This window comes from Trachurus japonicus, chromosome 10, assembly GCF_045865225.1.
Source record: "Trachurus japonicus isolate A0001 chromosome 10, Traja_1.0".
Lineage (NCBI taxonomy): Eukaryota > Metazoa > Chordata > Actinopteri > Carangiformes > Carangidae > Trachurus > Trachurus japonicus.
In genome coordinates this window covers 24,789,883-24,811,829 of record NC_140916.1, presented here as the reverse complement: position 1 = coordinate 24,811,829, position 21,947 = coordinate 24,789,883, and the positions used below count along the sequence as shown (strand labels likewise).

The 21,947-nt window shown below is 41.4% G+C and overlaps 1 protein-coding gene across 5 annotated transcripts in view; it reads right to left on the bottom strand.

Annotated features, from left to right (window-relative positions):
- Positions 1-21,947, bottom strand: part of gria1a (glutamate receptor, ionotropic, AMPA 1a) — a 64,741-nt gene that overhangs the window by 21,494 nt on the left and 21,300 nt on the right. For all 5 annotated transcript variants that reach the window (XR_015036776.1, XM_085788348.1, XM_085788346.1 and 2 more), the window contains exons 5-11: positions 19,299-19,352; positions 16,516-16,674; positions 15,831-15,998; positions 14,798-14,902; positions 13,799-13,909; positions 9,412-9,618; positions 8,424-8,869 (exon numbers count right to left, since the gene is read on the bottom strand). Coding sequence is in view for 4 of the 5 variants with exons in the window: in XM_085788348.1 (XP_085644474.1) it covers positions 8,424-8,869; positions 9,412-9,618; positions 13,799-13,909; positions 14,798-14,902; positions 15,831-15,998; positions 16,516-16,674; positions 19,299-19,352 (1,250 nt within the window). In the remaining variant the exon portion in view is untranslated. The remainder of the gene's footprint in view (positions 1-8,423; positions 8,870-9,411; positions 9,619-13,798; positions 13,910-14,797; positions 14,903-15,830; positions 15,999-16,515; positions 16,675-19,298; positions 19,353-21,947) is intronic.

Below are 21,947 nucleotides of genomic sequence, written 5' to 3'. Positions count from 1 at the left end.
TGAAAATCAATAAGCACACACACATAGCTGCCGGAATTACGGCACATTTAATGTAGCTGCATAATAAGACTGACATGACATCCGTGTGCAGTCTCAAGTGCAGTCTCACAGAGACCGGGGTCACTTCATGAGAAGCTGCGCTGCTCTGAAAGAAAAATCTGTCTCTTTACGGTTGCCATGGCAGCACACTCTGCACTCCAAACAGTACAGCTGAGCTGAGAGAGACTTTAGTCATCTCTCTCCACCTCCTCTGCCTCTCTTTCTCTCTGTGTTTCTCTCTATAAGGGCAACCATCCCTATAGTAGGATAGGATTGCCATTACCGAGGGAAAGCTCTCATTTGGTCTCCTTTCAACTTAGAGGCTGGCAGACACAAAGAGGCTATCTCTCCAGTCAAACTAACGGCAGTGTTTCCTCTTGGTCCAGGTAGATTTCCCATGTGGCTCACGATCTGGTGTATAATTCATGGCGGCATGAAAGACATTCATATACTGTCACAGCTTGATTACAGCAAAAGCCCCTCGCCGCTGCTGGAATCATGTGTGCCTCTGTGTGACTGTGTTTTAGATGCAGATTTGACAGAATAAGCCTCTGAGGGGATGGTGTCTTTGTCTGTGTACAAAGTGTGATGCCCCAGTGAAATCCTGAGGGGAGAGTGTGTATGTGTGTGTTTATTTGTGCAAGTGCCTCTCTGTTTCTGTTAGTGAACGTGCATGCATGTATGATCAAAAGTCGCCTTCATGCAATTCCCGGATAAATAAAACATAAATGATGCCGTGAACTAGACTGAACTGTCTCTTATGAATAAATCATTCTTTCCTACCAAGTCTTCCCCAACTGCTTTGACAGAAACTTACTAACTACACAATTACGTAACCCAGTGGTGTGTAACACGATCTAATTTCTCGTTGTTTAGATAAAAACAAGAATAACGAAGTCTTATACCTAATTGAACCCTGTGCAAGGTTAATAATTCCTTGATCACAAGGATCCACTTAGTTCATCCCAGCGGGCTTTATTAGCAACCAAACAGCCACTTGCATCTACAGCATACTGTACCACCAGCATTACATTTATGACTTCATCAACATTGTGATGCAGCGTTGGGCTGCATGGAGAAGAGCAGTTTCCAGAGATATGTACTGTAGTATGTATACAGTATAGTGTTATGTAAAATATGGGTAGAAGGAATTAAGAATTAACTGTGCAACAAGGTGAGGACAACAATAACACACAAATATGTACAGTACACAGTGACAAGAAGGGGAAACCACAAAAAATAAATTAGGAATGACAAAATTATGAGTTGATTTTGATTAATTAATTATGGAAAGAGTGGAAAAACAAATTTTAAAGCTCTCTGATGCCTCGTGACACATGTTGATCAAATGAAATGATCAAGGCTGCAAAACGAATCAATATATTATCAAAGTGCTATATCCAAATCAAAGGAGCTGCATTTTTTTCTATAGGTAAGACATGCTGCTTAGATGTAAAGCAACATATCTTGTACAAAGCCCATCACATCATCATCACTTTTAATGTGTGATATCCAAAAGCAATCACCATTTTATGATTTATTTTCTTTCTTTCTTTCTTTCTTTCTTTCTTTCTTTCTTTCTTTCTTTCTTTCTTTCTTTCTTTCTTTCTTTCTTTCTTTCTTTCTTTCTTTCTTTCTTTCTTTCTTTCTTTCATATGGTACAGTCCTAGAAAAGATCATTCAGATCTGTCTGTGCCACTGTGGCCCAAAGTTTCCAATGAGGACGATTCAAGTGACAAATCTTGTGTTGGAAGGCTCCATCACTGAAAAAGCAGCAGCACAAAGCAAAAGAAAAAACTGCAGGGACAGATGCACTGATGGAACAGCACCATGTTTACATTTGTAAGTTCATTATTTGGTTACTTTTTAACTTGCTTCTCATGACAAACACTGATACATGCGACTAATTAATCACACAACGTGTAATTAATTATATATTTTGTTTTAATTGCATGAAAACCCCAATTAAAACAGTGGCAGCAATTGCAGTGCCAAGTTCAGTCTTTCAGGACAAGATGCAGGATTTTGCACATCAGCCCATTAACTACTACATGTCATTTTGTGCATTTAACTTTCATAAGTCCCTGTCTCAGACCTGACAGCAAGCAGCCAGTGGTTTCCATTCCCTCCGAGTAGCGAACATCAAATTGTAAATAGCTGAAAACTTCACTGAGATTAATTCTTTCCCACAGTGAACATTTTGTTGTCTTTATTTGTCCAAATTCCATTATCACCCAGCCATAATAGAGCTGCATGTGGGGACCATTTTGAAAGCTCTCTGTGCTGGGTTGTGTTCAAGGACACTCTGACATTAAAAATATTTCACAGTTTTTAAATGAGCCACTGTGCTGAATAATATTAACACAAGCCAATATTGTAACTTTGACCAAGATGATAAAGTATGCATCGTTGGGAAATATTCAGGAGTAATATAGTATGTAAAATTATATGAAATATAGTTAATTGCCAAGCACATGAAGATCCACTTTCACACTGTGTCTTTGTTTTTCACACTTATTACTGTTGCTGTGTCTGGGTCGAAGTCTTAGGAGAAAGGAACTGTTCATTTTCTTGAGTAGATCTATGTATATTGAGGCTGCTGTGTTTCTGCTCCCTTCCTGTTTAGTGTTTCAGAGAGGAAAACAAGCATTACTGCATGACAAAAAACTCAGTTTGAGAAATACTGAACCTATAATACACCACATACACAATCCATTATTGAATGATTCTGACCGCCAGACTGAGAAATTGCTGCTGTGGCAGGCCAGGTGTGAGTGACAGAGCTGATTTATTTCAGTCTACAATCATGTAACAGGAGCAACACAGGCACTGAGGAGAGGAGACAACTCCACGGGGCCCTGCAGTTCAGACACACACAGTCACACCTTGGTACACACACAGACATCAGACACAGACACAAACATCTCAAAACACACTCAATGGAGGAACATCATGAACTGATGGCCTTTTACTCAAGTTGTCTTCCATACCAAGAGCTCCCACTGGACGATGAGAGCCAAGTCAAGTCAAGTTCACGTTTGATATTCATTTTTTAAAATAAATTATTAATTCTACCCTCTTTAGCTTTCAACAGACTGCTGTCAGCTTCCTAAACTTAATCCCCTTTGCTCTATTTTGTTGGTGCTATAACAACAACAATATAAAGGCAGCTCGCCCACCATGATGTTTAGAAGCAAAGAGCTGAGACACATTCAAATCTACAACAAAACACCACATTTTGTCCTGCGGCTACCTCACAGTAATAATGCATCCATTTATGTATCCATTCAGATTCTAACAAAGGATATTGCTTTTAACATTATTGCGCTTAAGTCTCCTGTGTATGTGTTTGTGTGTTAGGCACATGTTGAGGAAGCATCACTGAAACCATGACATGAGAGGGAACTGTCACACGTGATCATTTCTTGAGCAAACACAACCACTGCAGTAGAAATCTGTAAAGGATGGATGGATGGATGGATGGATGGATGGATGGATGGATGATGGATGGATGGATGGATGGATGGATGGACGGATGGATGGATGGATGGATGGATGGATGGATGGATGGATGGATGGATGGACGGATGATGGATGGATGGATGGATGGACGGATGGTGGTCGTCACTCTCAGAGTCCACCTGTCTGCAGAGATAAACACAGGGAGGGTACAACAGCACGGACTGGGGCTTATGGGAGGGCCTGACTGACAGTGCTGACATTTAGAAAGAGCACAGTAAACAAGGTCTCACAGAGAATAAATAGCAGGGGGACAGGAGACGCACACACACACACGTACTGTACTTCGCATCAATGTATGAATGCATGCCTATATTGTGGAAAGTACTAATATCAGTACATTTCTACCACACCTACAAGCATGTAACACACACACACAGCGGCATGCATAGCATATAGCTTTAGACCACTATCAAACACTGTTATGCAGTAGATAGAGAAAATGGCAATAAGTGCTTGCTTTTAATAGAAACACACACACACACACACACACACACACACACACACATGCACTGATACACGCAGATGGGGATATTAAACACGCCCACTGATTAATCCAGGACAGAGTAGATCGTCAGTGTTGTTCCTTGGCCTTTTGTCTCTTATTAAATGGAGAAGCATAAAGCGTGAAGTGCTGCAGGCTGCCTACCTCGGAGATGACTGCACCTAGAACATTCTGTTTTCACATATTAGTGGTAAAGGCACAATGATGAGTGGTTTTTAAGAAGCTGCTCAGAAATCCCAGCAACTTCACACATTGAATGCCCTTGCATTTTTCATTTCTGCAACAATAAGACAATAAATTACCAATCACTGTGCGCACTGTAGCCACAAAGTGTTCAATATTACGATTAAATTAATGAATAAACCAATATTTTATTGGTTTATTCATTAATTATTAGTTTGTCCATAATAATAATTATGTTATTAGTATGTCCATAATAATTATTGGAGCTCATTTTTATTCTGCCATTGATTCTTTTATTTCATGTTGTTAGTTGTACTGTCACAATTAAGCTGCCAGTCTCTTGCCCCCCCTATGCTCCATGCCACAATTAGCAGACAAAAACACAAAGCTCAAGCTTAGACAGTTGCTACCAAATCAACACTAAGCTCCTGTTAGCAAAAAACTGTCATGTCTACTGACAAAGTAGCTACTGCTGTTAATAAACACAGTAATTAACCACAGCTATTGCTTAGCGTAACACGACTACACATGCTACCTAGCTGGGTGGCTACTACTAGTAAGGTGTCGTGCTTATAAAAAGTCATTCATGCTGAATGCAATTACAGTACATTAATGAATTCATGAACACATTCCAGACCGTTTGAGAACCATGCGCATCACTTTTTATTGTTATGTGTATAGAATTATGTATTATTTATTTACTGTGTGTTTTTGTGAAGCCAAAGACAAATTTCCAAACTGTGGACAATAAAGATTATTATTATAATAATAAATCATCAAAGTGAAGACTAAGGCAATTTATCCAGCATCTTAGAAGGGAATTTACTTGACTCCACTACATTTACTGTATCTAACAGCTGTTACCTTTTAACATCAGCTAACAATACATCTTAATTGATCAATATTTCTAATACTATACCAATCCAACCCTTTTACTTTATATACGTAGTATTCTGCTCATATGTCTTTTACATCTGACTCACACTTTCAACTGAATAATTCTTCCAGCACTGTAACCTGTAGGATGTTTTGCTGAATTTCTTGTAGTGTGTTGTTACACAAGAAGAAAACAGAAAAGACCTGATGTTGCTTCTTGTAGGACCCTGCGTTACACATCTAAATGGGAAGGCATCTTAATTTAATCACGTCCTCCTAACTACCTATAATTGTATGATAGATCTTGTACGATTCATCTGTAAAACCAAATTCTTCAAGTCTAATTACAAACCAGGAATTAGATTTAACAAAAACAAAGTACGTACAGTAAATACAGGTTGTATGAGCTAAAACCAAACAAATCTAAAGAACGGAGCCAACACAGCAACCTTGCTTCCACACAAACAAAAAGACTGTCTGGATTAAAAAAAAACAACAACAAAAAAACCCTCAATAGCCCAATAAGCAGGCACACTGTGTCCATGTGACCATGACAACAAAGTATGTTAGGTTACAAGTGCCACTGCTTTTCATCTGACAAAACACGTAATATCACGTGTCTTTTTAAATCTAGCAGAGACACTGATGGTGCTTTAGGAGATCAACACGCACCTCGACGTGTGAATACGCGCTGTGCTAACTAGAGCAACTAGGTCACCCAAATTTTCAAGGGGAGGATGTTTGCTTCAGGGCAGAACTCAGTGGGGTGAAACATTCACTGTGTTGGTTTTCAAGACACCAAAGAGGCGCCACCATGCTGATCGCTACACCCTGGACTGTTGCACACACTAACTGAGCACTAGTGCTTGTTATAATTCTTCTTTTTTTATTGTTTTCTTTGGTTTCTTTCAATCTGCAAGACTGACGGCCAAACAGCGCTTTGTTAACAACATAAAAAGGGACAATACAAGTCACCTTGAAAGGACACTGTACGTAAAGGAAGATATCTCACTCACATCCTTGGAGGATATGAGCCCTCGAAGCTGCCACCCTCACTGATGACACTAAGGAAATCTTCTGTTCTACCTGAAACCTATTTAAATGAGAACAAAGACCAGTACATGTCTGGCTGTGGGTTAAGTATCCCAGAATACTTCTAGTGAGAACTGTTGCTGTTACCAGGCAGAAAAGAACTTGACATACTTTCATTGCTACGACTGCATGTCACGTCTCTCTTTGTAAATGGGTAAATGGAACTTCAGGCCGACAGTCTTGTTGCTACGATTATTTTACAAACGATGATGAAATATGCCTTGGGGCTGGTTAATTTTGCAGTCAGTGGCGGCATCAACAGAATTGCTGCAAGTACAGCAGTGATCTGTTTTGTCCTTTTAGACAGACAGTGAAAGGTCTTGCATCAGGAGAGATTTCCACACACCCCCGGGGCAAAACGAATGCCGTTACCATACAAATAAATGTGAATCTGTGTGTGGTCAAGCACAGATATAGTAACCGACACACAGAAAAAGTTAAGTGTGAGGATACAAAGAGGGAAAGAACAATTTGCTGAAACATGGACTATTCTGTCTCTCTCTCTGTAAGGCGCACAAGGAGATCAATAGCTATTGGAGATGCATTTTCTGCCCGTAAGAAAAGAACGCTTGGACAATGGGCTTCACAATGCATGAGGCGCAGTGGAGTCTCCAGGCAGAAAATGATAAATATCAGGTGGGAGTAGGGATCCTGTAGCTACATCATGTACTGCTGAGCACCTATGTGTCGCGTGCAGACCTGTAGGTGCAGAGATTTTCTCCCTCCTGATATTTGTGTAATGTAAGAGCAAAGTGGAAATACATTCTGTAAATGTCACAAGATGGGAGCTGAGATAAACAAAATTGAGTGCTGCACATTGCTATGATTTCTTTAACCTTCAGATACTCAATCAGGGAAGCTTGACTGAACACCACTGCTATTTCTCCGCATTACCCTTCTGACCACATAGTGATAATCGAATCTATTAGCCTTACACCACAGCATGTTGCACAGCACTGATGAGTTTAGGTGATGCAGTGACGCTGCACTTTCTTCACGAGGAGTATTTCGGTTATAGATCCTATAAGCAGCAGTCGTCACTGTGTGTGTCTGACCATCCAGAGAAGGCCATACATTGTTTCTGTTAACAACCGTGACAACTGGATTCCTCCTCTCTCATCCTTCCACCATACATCTTAAAGCATTTGAAGGATGAATATCGGGAAAAAAAAGAAAGAAAAGGTTTCGTATTGTTTTTGTATGCTGGCGGAAGCAATTTTAAAGCCATAATCCAACACTGATGAGAGTTAGATGTGAAAATCAATACCACTCTCAAATCTATCCATCCCATATGGAGTTACTGCCAGGACGTGTTTTGTCTAGCTAACATTTAGCGATTTTGTTTAATCTGTATAAAAAACGGACGACTGGCAGTATCCTCACGGTATGGTAAATACAGTGTAGATGCATTATGCATACAGTACATGCACCACCACATTGCACGCAAATACATAATATATGTGTAGTTCAATGTTTAAAGAGACCCAAAGCTCTGTTTCTCCCCATGACCTAACCTGTCTCTGCTGGTTCTTACAGTGATAATACTGACATTATCCTCTCATCTCCTCCTCCAAGTCCCCCTGGAAAGCTCAGAAAGTCGACCTCAGTGTCTCTAATTTCAGACACTTAATGAGATTTTTAATTGGTGACCTTTTGAGAATGGTTTCATGCCACAGCTCATGAGAGCACTCGAGGGGAGCCAACACATACCACTCGATACTCACACCAGGATCCTTCATAATAGCCTTTCAAGGGTCTGGTATTTACCTTTACCAACAGATAGACAGATCAATGGATGGTTGGATGAATGTAAGGACGGACAGATAGACAGACAGGACTAATCTACTGACAGTAGCAACAGTAGCAGTCCCAGAAGGTCATGGCAACTTGTCTCCAGACTGGAGGCAGGATAATGAAAACACAACTCTCTACATAATGACTACATCCTAAACTCCCTCTGCTGTGCTTCATCAAACTTTCACAGTTGCTCTGTTTGACAAGTGACTGGCAAGGAACTAAAATCTCAACAAACAATACTCGACTGAGTTGAACAAAAAAGCAACACAGCATGTTGGAGCGTTGGTGTGACAGACAGAAATACATTGTACGTAGGTGGCGCTAAGGGCCTCTTTGTGTACCAGCAAACAAATGAGGGGATTCATAGGACTGTGGATTCAATGCATGGAAATTTGTGGCCTTAGTTTCTTACCGTGGTGAGATATCACATCCCTGCTGCATGAAGGCGCCCAGTGAAAACCAAAGGGAGTTGAAGATGCCGAACTCATTGGTCTGCTCAGGACTCTGTGGGTTGGTGTTCTGCTGTGTTGGCGTCTGGCCCTGCTGCACTCCGTTAGACGCTGCAGCTTGGGTGGGAGACTGTGGCTCGCCTCCCTCCTCGTAGTCCTCGGCGTGCCACTCGTACGGGCTGAACCGACTGACAAGGAAGAGGACGACGCTGACGCCAATGTAGGCAAACACTATGCACATCCAGATCTCGTAAGCCAGGGGGTCCAGGAACGAAAACACACCAGGTTTGGATTTGGTGGGTTTCTTAATCATGATGGAGATACCAAGGGACATGAAGGGCTTGGAGAAGTCGATGACTTCTTCACGGACCAGGGTGATGGTCAGAGGAGCCACAGCAACATCTGCTTTCTGGTGGAAGAAACCAAAAACACACAGGACTATAAACGGATGCAACATCTATCTGTTCATGTTTTATGTTTAAGTTTGTTAATGGTAAAAGCACAGGACAAATCAGAGTTGGTTAATAAACCTTTTGCAAAGTTTTGTTTTAGCCATGTTAGCTGCATTACTCTGTGAATGCTAACAGTTGTTTAGAACCAATTAGCAAATGTACACATGCTGACACAAATGATACCTGCTAAATGTTCGCAGATATGATACTATTGTTGTAATGGTCATGTTGGCATGTTAATAACACTCATACCTCAGCGCTGCTAGTATAGCTGGATACTCTCACTGTTTAGTGATATAGTAACATTTATTATTATTCCCATGCTGTGAAGTCTTTGGTTGAAGAAAACAAAAGACACTCCTGGTGAAAAGTGTTGCAGTTAGTCATTTTCAGTGTCCCAGCCTTTCTGTTACTGTATTGACACTGGAGTATATTAAAACCTCTACCTGTTATGTCTATTTTCCAGCTTTAAATGTCCAACACAATAATGTCCACTCACCCCGTACACCAGTTCGCCCACCATGCCATTCCACATCTTGGTTTCAGGATCCCTGGCTCCATACTTGCCATCTGAGACAACCTTCAGTTTGTACTGGTAGCCCACGTGTTTGGCTATCTCTGCAGCCAACTCCACGATGTAGCCCTCATACTTATCATTTCCCACAAGCTGCTCGTGGTTCTTCTTCAGCATCACATACGGAGACTCCTGTCAGATATAGGGTAACCATGAGTAACAGCAGGATCTTTTCCCCCTCTTCATTAAATAAAGTGTTCATATCACATACGGGAAATGAGTGAAGTTTTTTTTAAGCGATTATGCTGACACGGATTTCTTGACACAAGCTGTTGTGACTGTAAATAACACAACGTTTACAGCATGACAATTTGTTAAGCTATTTGAGTCATAGACACTGTTATTGCAAATAATAAAGCTTTATACGTAGTTAAGTTAAATAATGTGTACATTTTGGGAAGCCATATGGATACATTTAGTACATTACAGTGCAATTCAAAAAACACACATTATTACACATACCCTTATTCAGAGCTGAGGCTCTGAAAAAAATAAAAGTCTTACTTGGCCCAAAATATAATTGCTGCTGTGAAAGGTTTGGAGGAAAGATAATTCTATGAAATTACAAGGTATTATTTTAGCTTTGTTCCTTGAAGGTATGGTGTGTAATTCAAATACAAAAGGTGCCTAAGTATGATCATTACAACGGTGTTGTCACGTTGAAAGGAGTGTTGATAACATGCAGCAGCCTGTGAGGAAGCGAAGGAATTGGACAGGGTTATTAAAGCTGTGAAGACATCGGATCTGAGAGGGAAAAGGATGTGCAAGTGTGAGTGCGTGTGTGCGTGTGCATGTGTGTATGTCCGAACTATGTACACAGTGCAGCAGATACTGCTGACCTCTGCTCGGGGGGCAGGCTGTTCTTCTTGTTACATCGTATCACATTGGCATTTGTACATCTCACTCTGATTGGGTGTCCTGAGAAATTACAACTGACATGACACCTGGGGCCCCACTGTGTTTTCAGAAAAATGTGTTTCATATAGAATTCCAGTCAGTCTGCATTGTCCACCACAGCATCAGCAGGGCCTCAATTCCCACAAGTTGTTATGTGTGCCCGCTTTTAGCTAAGGCTGTGCTGAGCTGAGCAAATCCTGCCACCATATTTCATCAGGGTCTGGAGACGGCGTGGAGTGGGGGGGTTTCCTCTGTGTTACAGTTATCTGGGTTCTCCTGCTCTTTATGGTTGAGGTGAAGGTAATCATTGTTACACATGGAAACCCGAGGCACATTGGTGGAAAAACGGCACCCCAGGGAGACAGCGGGGAGAAAGGTCTGGCATGCAACGCTTCTACAGGCTGTGCGCATGCCGACAGACAAAAACAGAGAAACACACACACACAGACACATGTGGGCATGCACGTGTACCCTCACACACACACAGATGCACTGAGTCTCGAACACAGACACACATGCCTGCACACAGAGATATGACACAGAATACAGACATTCCTCCCGGACTCAGACTCATCGACCTCGACCTGTTCCACTGAGATCCGCTGTCACTCAACCGTGTTAGACACAATACAGACACACACACACTAAAACGTGTATTTTAGTGACATATTATGTTTACGAATGTAAAACACACACACCGATAAAAATATAATAACTTAAGCAAAATGCATGGCCATTACTTTACTTGATTAGTTTTATCTGTAAAATAGTAACAATCACTTTTTTTGTCAACAGAATGACAGAATTTGCTCTTGAATTCTGCCACTTCATACTGAAAGCCTATTAGAGCAACTGCACTCATTTTAGAAAGCTATTTTTAACAAACTACTGAAACTAACCCCTAAAATCCCAGTCATGGCCTGGTGTTAGTGTAAAGCCACGATCGTAGAGGCACCAGGCTAAAGTGCTCCACTGAACATGTCCAGTTTCATGTCTCCAAATCTCCTGTTAACCCAGACTTAGTCTTTGCGTCCAGGCAGGGAAAGCAGGGATTGTGGCAAGAGCATAAAGTGATACCTTCACTTTGGCAAAACACCTTACAACAAAAGTTATAAGGTGCAGAAACTCTACTGCTGCCGTGCAGCCCAATAAGTGTTGACACCTTATCTCTTCTCGTTGGTTCCAAGACAGAAAACCAATTTATCTTCTTAGAAAAGGGGACACTGATAGGAGATTATGTCAGAGAGAGTTATTTTAGGTCCATACTCTTGGGAGACTGCAACCTTGGGGTTTAAATAAGGATTTTCATATATTTTTTAATTAGATGCCAATAGACTACATGTAGTAAAGCTATTGCTCTACATCAGTGGCTGCCAACCTTTTTGTCAAACGTACCTTCACAAACCAATTACAGTACTCAGATTCTATTCTACTGACACCTCCTGTCATTTATTGACACATTATCCCACACCATTTATATATAAAAGTGGTTACAATTTAACTGTTAGTGTTTGATCACAGTGATGAATCAGTGATTGATTCGATTGAGTCTACAACTTGGGAGTGGCAGGCACTCTATTCTCTTCACTCTATACTAAATCTATATAAACCTTTCATCCCTTGAGTCTAACTCGGTGTTCATTTTACAGCAGATTCAATTGATAACACACATTTAGCTCAAAGAATAATTCCTACTTTCCCAAAGTAATTGAGTCACTCTCGAGTGGATGGATGGATAAAACAGCTGCCCAAACTGTTTCCTTTTTCTCCTTTTCCTGACCTAGTTCTGTCTATTTGCTATGAGTTTAAAACAGGTACACTGGTATACGAACTCTGATAATGTAGCTCCTTCTTTAATTATGTGAATTGACTGTATTAGTTTTAACGCTGGACTATTATTTAGAGCCATTTCGGCACACATTTGTTGACACTTCACTAAATCTTTTCCCGCTTTCGGGAGATACAGCTGCAGTCAGAAATTCCCCTTATCTTAATTACGACTTGGAGGCCGATCAGGCTGAGCAGATACTCCCGATCGGCTGCTCGTATATAGAGTATGATATGGCTGGAATTAGCATTATCAGATGAATCTCTGGTAATGTCACTATATATTCTTCTCTTCCTCTGTTTCCTGCTACACCTACAAGGTGCCAGACTGACAATTTCTCTCTTAATTATTAAAACAGCAAAGACTGGAGCATACCGATGCTTTTCCCTGTTATTCTACATTGTCTCTCAGCTCCATCAGCTTGACTAGGTCTTTATTTTCTGAGCGGTGAATCTCTCTAAAGGAAAGCACATAGTTGAAACCCTTTATCCTGTTAACCTCTCTCAGTGGAGATCAGCTGCAAACACACTGCCCCGCGAGACCTGAGGTCTCCAGTAGAATATCTTAAATCGGCTAGTGTGTGTGTGTGTGTTTTAAGATATTTCATCCATTCATTGAGAAGCTACGCCTGTTCTCACTCAACCAAAATTTCATGGCGGCAGTAATGCCCAGAGATAAAAGACATTCTCACTTGAAAAATGCACCATGAGTACAAAAAGAAGCAGTGCTTGGCTCCAGGCATCCACACATATGGAGTATTCTCTGATATTAAATTTTCAACAAGATGCAGACGCCGAGAACATCCTGTACCTGCAGAGATATGCAACTGTCTTTATTATCCTCTACTGTATATAAGCCAGGCATTGCCAACTGGGTACTTTTCTTTTGTGACACTGTCAGGGGACACTAGGCGCTGTGAAAAATGGTCAGATTCAATCTTTTCTTCTCTATCCTCAAACCCAACCTCCATCACAGACCCTGCCAGCTCCATCTCAGTTATATAGGCCAGGACACTTAACACAGCCTGGCCAAGTCATGTAGAACTGCCTGATGGTGACATTGGAGCCAAATAAAGAATATGGGAGGAGAGAGAAATGAAGGACGCATTGACACTTCTTAGAAATAAGTGTTCTCCAGTGCTATTTAAACTACTTAAATGACGAGGGATGAATGACTGGATCCTTCTGCTCTACTTGTTTTTTCTGAAATGTGGAGATGTGTGCTGTCCTTGTGTTGTCTTTAATGTGTAAAATGAATCTGCACAGTAGTGAGCCTGCAAGTCATCATCATGCCAGTATAGGACGATTAACCCGAGACTAGTTTCTGCACTTTACTCTATTTGCAGAAATAAAGAGAATCTGATTCAGATGCTGAGTGGGCACCAGGTTAAGAGTTAGCAGAACGGAGCAGGGAAAGGACACAATCATGGATGTCTGCTGAAATATTTCAGGGGTCTGAACTTTTAGGAACTCTATCATAAAAGAAAATGAAAAATGTTACTCTGACTTTCTCCATGTCTGTGTCTCTCTTCCTGCCTCTACTCCTCCAAACTCCCTCCCCAAACCACTCTGTTTCACACAGACTTACCAAGATCGTGGTGACTATGTAGGTTCTGTTCTGCAGGCCGTAAGTCTCGTTGCTGCCTCTCATGAAGCTGGCGGTGGTCACGTATTTCTCATCTTCGTTCCAGTAGCCGACCTAAGAACGGAAGAAAATTACAATCCAAGACCTCTATTTACTTAAGTGCTAAAAGTGAAGATTTGGATTGAAATCCTTTGCTATTTCTTCTATTCACATGTCTGTGAATACAATCTTTTCTTTTCTCCTCTTTTTTAGTAAAATATTAAAGACTTTGGAAGGTCTCTTAACATAGATGAGATCAGATGCTTGAAGACTTAAGTACAGGAACTGAGAGAGATGTACATCACTTGTATACAATATCAATGGCTATATTAAATTATATTTAAAATTACATTTGTGGGAATCGTTTAGAATAAGATAATTGTCAGTCATACTCAGGTTTCTCTCTCACGCACCTTCTCTTTAACTTCTATCTTGCTCTGGTGCTTTGCATTTCAACAACATTTCCCTTATTTCATACATTTATATGGCATATCATACAAATATTAAATTAATGCACATTTTCACTGCCACTAGAAATATTACGGATTTTTTTATTATTTGAAAGAAAACCATACAAGTGAATTAATTATAAGGATTTTTAAAAGAATGAACATAGTGCAAATGTAACAAGACCTTGTCTGTGCCATTTACATGAATAATCATGAGATCACTGGAGAGCTGCTGTAAAAGGTTACTCTTATACTTCACAGTAAGAAGCAGTAAATCGCTTGTTAAACGTGTCTTAATCTTCCCTCTTTCCTTTTCTGCAGTCTTTGCCGCTGTAAGACATTCTTAAGAGGGATTCTTGGATATTTGATAGAGACAGGCCCAGACCTTTCCAGGACATATTGAATACTGCATGAAGAGCAAACAATAATAATAAGCTTGCAGGCAGAGTTTTTTAAGCAGGGTCCTGGAGCAGGGATAAATATCTGAGTCTGGAGCCTCAGGCAACAGTCTTACCTTCTTGGGTCCAGATGGAGCCAGTTCCATGACACTCACGGTGTAGTTAGTTCTGCGGCCCTTCTCATTGAACTGAATGTGACCAGTTAATCCATCTATACGGACCTGTAATGGAGTCATAGATAGCGTATAAGCAACTCAGAGGCTCAGACTTGCCTGGCAGATGGGTAAATAATGGCTGCCGTGAAGCATTTTCAAGTTATCTTCTTCACGTCTGCTCTGGCAGCGAGCGTTTGCATGCCACACTTACACGCAATGCATGTCGAGCGTAGTTTGCGCACGTTTGTGTAGTATTCATTCGTGAAAACCCACGGTGCCTGGGTCCCCACGGAGGTGAGTGACAGACTGTGTGCGTGTATGTGTACTGTACAGTGCAGTGTGTTTGTCTTGGCTGTGTGATGGAGTTAATTGAGCGAACACGGCTTCAATCTCCAGTCTATCCGCAGGCAGATGGCTAGATTGACTCTGAGCAGGCCTCTGCACAGCCACTCTGCAGACGGAGCCTAAGGCTGCACACACACACAGACACACACACACACTCACATGCAATTACGTGTATGCATAGTGCATTTATTATATACTATTCATTGTCTGTGTAAATGGGTTTTCAGAGTAAATAAACAACATATTTGGCTTTTAATTTCATACATTCAATTTTGTTGTTTTTCTGCAAAGACCTAGACTTTACTTGGTTTAGATCTGTCAAGAAGTCTCACAGCCAGTGCAGTATTTCCATTTCCACTGCCAAATATTACATCTCTAAACTCAATTGCTGATGTCATATTCCATGATGATCACAGCCCAGTGTTATTGCCCGCAGGTTTTGTTTACTACCCATGATGTCACATTTGATACCGGAGAGCTCTCCCACGACTTAATGTGAACTTTACACGACAGAATGAGACCTAATTTGTTCAGCCAGCCCCGGCTCAGGAGCCGTTAGCCAATGTGCCACTCAAGAATTTATGCGCACCAGTCCATGCATGAGCATGTGTGTACGTGTAGTGGCGGGTTTCTATGCATGTGTGCTGACCTGCTGCAGGGCTCTCTGGATATCTATGCCCTGTCCCCAGGGAGCTGGTGGGTTGGCAAGGCACTCTCCAGCGTTGCCCCTGCGCGAAATGTCTATCCTCTGTCGCCTTAGATTCTGGAAGGCCGTGGACATGACTTTCACCCCGTCATATGTTAGAGCGCCCGTGTACTGCAACGACAGAGCAAACGATTCAAACAAAAGCAACACTAATAAAAAAAGATGAAGGTCCAGAAGAGGAAGAGAGGTAAAGCATTTTGAGTTAATTTTTTGGCTCTGTAAACACACAAATGTTTGGATTTGGAATCAATGCTCTATCTCAGCTGGTTGCACAGTTGTTACTGTATGGCTAAAAATCAATAATCATTTAATAGCAGAAATCCCCCATCTGATTCACCAAACTCAAGGGTAGATAGGATCAGGGGCTATCTGCCCACCAAATTTAATGAAAACCCTTTCATAACTTTCCCCAATATGCTGCTGACAGTCAAACAAACATCTGACAGGGGAAATAACAGCCTTCTAGGTTGAGGTAACCCTAAACTCACACAGAAAATCAGTGGTTACAACTCCAAAGAACATGGCTGAATTTACTCCGACAACATGGCAGTACTTATTTCCAAGTCCTTCTTATTTAAAGACAGACTAGGGAAGATGAAAGAAGAAAAGAAGAGAGAGATGTAAATACTTTGAGTCCAGCTTTGGGCATTTTGGAGTCTTTATTGTCAAACTCCATCCACTGCTGGACAATGCGGCTGACGCTGGGCTCCGAGTTGTTGACAAGCTGGAAGCCAGTGATGTTCGCTCCACCTTTCCTCAGGTCTGTCAGGTCGATGTCCAGGAAACCCTGAGACAGAGAGAAAAAGACAGGCAGGAAAAGTCTGTAAGATTTACAATGTGGGTCGTTGGTTAGTTCGTCAGTCTACGATTCCTGAGAGAATGAATCCAAAAGGGAACAGGGGACAATTAGCCATATGCACCATGAAGAGTGGCCATGATTTCTGTCTTGATGTCAGCTGCAGTGACAATCCCACTTACTGGATTGTGACCCCATGAACAAAATCAATAGCTACTTGCAACCTCTGGTCACAGGTTGTGCTTCAAAGTGGACTTCAGCAGTGAGCACTTCAAAGAGAAAGTCTAAGTAAAAAAAACATCTTTTGAGTTTTTTTCTTCAGGATTTTCAGAAGGAAGTTGTCATGGTATCCAGCATTTTACCAAAAAAAACAAACCAACAGCCAAATTAGAAAGATGCCAGAAAAACACATTTCATTTGAGCCCCTCTGATTTTTCACTGGAGCCTTTAGGGGGTCCCAATCCTCAAGCTGGGAACCACTGTGCTACATGTAAATGATTAAATGGATGATAAAAAAGAAAAGAACACATTCCTGCTAGACTGACTAATATTAGTTTATTGCACCTTTCCATTAATTGTTGCTTTCGTTGTTTGTTGAAAAAACACTCAACAAATGACAGTGATGGTAAGGGGACACAAACAGACAATCCTATGAGGGTCATACTTCTGGAGAGTGCATTGTAGTAATAGTTTAAACCCACTCATCAAAAATGTGAGGGTTAATTGCATAATGATTTTTTTTTTCACTTAGAGAGGTTATCCCATGAAGCACACTCCATCCTTGCGTTTCCTGAGGGACATGAGTAGTGAGAAAGAAAATAGAAAACCTCATTTCATGGCGAGTGCAGCCTAATCTCTGATAGACTCTGTCCTCATAGGCTACTGTTAACAGTGGCAGGATCAAACCCTTATGGGCTACTGTGAACAATGCATGGGATGCCTCAGGCAGAGCAGCATGGCGAGAGGAAGTGATTTACTGTAATGGTATCTCCTACTTGTATTTTTCCCCTGACTATTATGTGCAGGAGACTGTTTTTCAGAGAGGCAGCAGAGGAAGAGAGGCAGCTTCAGTCTCTCCGTAGGCCGACTGCTAGCGTGGGGGGAAGAAGAGGCAGACAAGTGGGAATGGGGTGGGAGGAGAGACAGAGTGGGAGAGGGGATGAGAGGATTTGGCTGTGATTTAAGAGCAAAGTTTTGACTGATGAGAAGGAAAGGTGCCTCACTGGATTGTCTCCTGCTCACCAGGCATCCGTCTGACAAAGCATACCTCTCTATCCTTTCTCATTTCTTCCCTGCTTCCCTGCTCTGATGTTATCTGATGTTCAGCTCTCTCTTGGCCACATGTCTGTCTCAAACTCTCCCTTGTTTACTTTCTCTGATCTTCATATCCATACAGTAAGCACCAATGAAGCCAAAAAGAAGTGACAGGCTGTTAAGTAGCACAATATTTGAATTGTTTGATGCCCTTTATCTTTCTCCAAAGGTTGGACTGGTACAAAACGAAGGCTAGCTCAAGCTTCAGGAGACAAATGGAGGCAAGGAAGAGGGGCGGCGTTCAAACCCCACTGTACTGTACCTGTGTGTGTTGCCAGGTGTCCATATTTCTCAGCTGAGCAGACAGAGTTGTCTTTTTTTTCTGCTCCATGTGTGCGCTAATGCAGTGCAGTGAGCTGAAGAGGTTACTATAGAAACTAGCCTTTCTAACACTGGACATGGGGGGGTTCAGACAGATATTTTAACTACATGTAAGAATTTATTCAAATTCTTTCTTCTTCTCTCTACTGCACTGGGGTCTGTTTCTTTTCAGACGTGCAGGAACTCAGACCGACCTACACACAAGTAAGTAAAGTAGTTAAAATATGAAAAGGTGCAGGGATGTAGAAAAAAATATATATATTTTCTTGCACACACTTTATAATGGGTCCATTATAAATGATGGTGGCCACTTTGCGTATCAGCTGTTATTACCGTCCAAATCTTATCATTTAAAATTAAATCTAAACTGGCCAGACAAGAGAGACTGAGCCAATCTAAAAACCCCAGCAGTGAGAAATTGTTCAAGCCAGCAGCTGCATATTAATACTGTTATTACTAAAGCTTCTGTTTATGTCAATTTTCTCTTCATTTGACTGCATTTAGTGAGTCTGCTCATTGCTGTAGGGGTCTACATACAATTTGCACTGAGAAAATGGCAGCAGACAAAGAGAGTTAATGGATATAAGCTTGCATACATTGGCTCTGTGACCTTTTTCTGTCGCTGTGAGCATTGATTTCTGTCTCCGGCTGTCACAGGTTTCCCAGCTGTGCCTCACTGTAAGTCTGCTACTGTGCTGTTGTTATGTCTGCAGGTTTGAGAGTGCAGGGAAAGCATATGATATAGCTGGAGAGGAAAATGGGATGGAAAAACATAAGAGACACAACACCTGATTGTTTAAGAGCTTCTTAGGCCCTTACAAATCTATTAAACTGGTAATAAAGTGCTGGATGGAAGAAATCATGTGTACAGCGCCATATTCAACATGCAAATAAGGTAAGGGTTTGAAAGTATGCCGACGAGCATGTGAAGAGACAACACAGAAATCTAAATATACAAAAATACAGTGCTGTGCCCTTACCAGATTAGCCAGGATGTAGTGGTAGCTCTTTGCATTCTTGCCTTGGTCAACAATCTGGAAGACAAGAGTAGAGGGGAGAATCAAATGCTTGTGATACAAAAACAGAAAGTCGGTTTGTGTGTGTGCACAGCTAAGAGGGTTGGGGGGGTTGACAGCATCTCAGCAGCGAGCCTGGTGCGCTGTACAGTACTTGACCTTGTACAACGCAGACATAGTAAGTTCATAGGAAATCAGTGCAACGAGACACTGAACATTGAAAGAACCACTTTATAAAAGGGTGGCTAACTTCATAAATGTCAGCTTTAATCTTCGTGTAAAAAGGAAACATATTAACAGATTATCAACGTCACAACAGTTATGAAAGTATCTGAAAGAAAATTACAGTTCTGAAGTCAGTTAGAAACAGCTATAACGAAAATGGCCTCTCCTCTCCTCTGATTTTGTTGACTTTGGCTAGACACCCACTACAGGTGGACACAATGATTAAAAACCACATTTATAATGCAAAACCACAAATAAAAGCAGCCACACCCTTAAACAACCAATTCTGCACATAAAGAATTAATAGCAATTTTTACCACAAAGTAAACAATTAAATGAAATGGGAGACTGGGTTAATTGATTGCACAGTTTCTGTCTGATTTCAGTCTCCTGCTGTCACAGGTTTCAAAAACAGCAGAAAATGAAGGAATAAACAAATTAATTTTTAATGCAAGTAAATTGCCAATTCAACCTGTCGTAAAAATTGCAATTAGTCATCAGTTTGTAAATACCGTGAACACTACTACATTTGCTTCCCTCCCTCTCCGACTCTTTTCTCTACTTCCAGTGTGGTTCCCCCGAGAGCTCCAATTTGATCTTTGATCTAATATTAAATAACTTATGATACTCTACTTCCCAGGATCTCCTTTGCTGGCTAACAATATCATCAAATAATGCAGTCTGTCAGACTGAACTGTGCACAAGCCCCTCTCCCACGACTACTACACACTCCATCTCTCTTCTGCCTACACTGCTGTCACTCTCTAACGGCGGGTGTCGCAGGTTGGTCGAGCACCTAGGGTCAAGGCAGTTTGAATATCACAGTGAGAGGTGTGTAGTGTAGTGCCAGAACCATTTTTTTAATAAATGAAGTGGACGTTTCAAGCTGGTGGCACTCTAGATGAATGTCTAAAATCACCTCCTGCACCTAAATAAAGAGGCTGTTGTGCTGTGCAACAACTGCACGTCAGAGCGTATGTGTCATCACAACACACTGGGCAATCACATAACATAAGGCTGAGTGGGCGGCACTTATTTAAAATCACGCATCATCCAGTTAATAGTCTTCACATGGAGGATAAAGCGAGAAGTTTTCATCTAGGCACTATGCATGACCTCACTCCTCTTCCTCTCTGTGAGCACTTTCCCTATACATTCTTGAACAAGTGTATTCTTTGTGTGTTACGTGTGGGTGTCTAATGATGCTGTAGGTCATGACAGAAGGTGGCATTTGTTATTAATGGTGACCCCAGCACAAGGCGGGCCCCACAGCCGAGCCCCGGGCAAGGAAAATCTAGAGGGAGGGAGGAGAGACACACACACTGACATCAATACATCCTACACCCGGGAAAAACACACACATTACTGCCACAGTGGACTGTCAAATGGAAATGTTTTGGAAGAGAGTGGATTTTTAATTATACATGCAGATTTGAAGAGTCATTCAGAGTTTAGGCCCAAGAGAATGGGTCATATTTTGTCTCAGTGTAGGAAAACCAGATTCTGAGATCCATGTTCTGTCACAGCAAATGTTCTCAGAGGAGACTTCATCAACATTCAGCCTACATGAGAAGTCGCCCTAAGGATACTGTCACTGACATTGTCATAGTAGAATCTGTGTAATGTACGAGTAGAGTGAGATGAATACAGGAGTGAGCTTAAAGGGCGTAAGAGGCAGAAGTGTTGTGTGTGTGTGTTTGTGTGTGTGTGTGCACCACTGTTTGGGTGCACGGGCAGGGCAGCGTGGCGGCAGGGAGCAGATGTGGGTGATTGATGGAAGCCGTCGGAATGGAGAACTTCTCAGGCTCGGCTCCTGTAAAGTGGTGAGAACCCATGCAATAACCTTAACTGTGGACACCGGGCCATCAATAACGTTCACACAGAGCGTAGAGTACACATACAGTCGACTATCCCTCTCTCTCGCTCTCTCTGTGTAATGTGTGTGTGTGTGTGTGTGCTTGTGCAAAAAAAAAAAGATTACATCCTGACTGAAAATCACAAATCATACAAGTAGCATCATCAACAAGCAAAAATACAACAATTGTCTAATATTTACAATATGTTTTTGTGTTAAATCTTTTAGTCAGAAAACAGCATGTGTGCAATTTATAACACTTTTCTCCCAACAGACATTTTTATCATGCCACAGTCATCCAAGCAGCTGCCAAACAACTGCCCGGTGAACCAGCATGGAAAATACCAGAGCCCTCGGGCTAGCTTCAGAGGTGGCAAAAACACATGCTACTAAAATTACATTTGTGCTTGTTAGTTTGTAGTCATTTTTGTTAATAAGCAAGAGGCTCTTGATTTTAGATTTAAAAAGAAGGTTTTATATTTATAGCCCACAGAAAATAACCAAAAGAGCTGCACTTAGCCAGCTAGCATTAG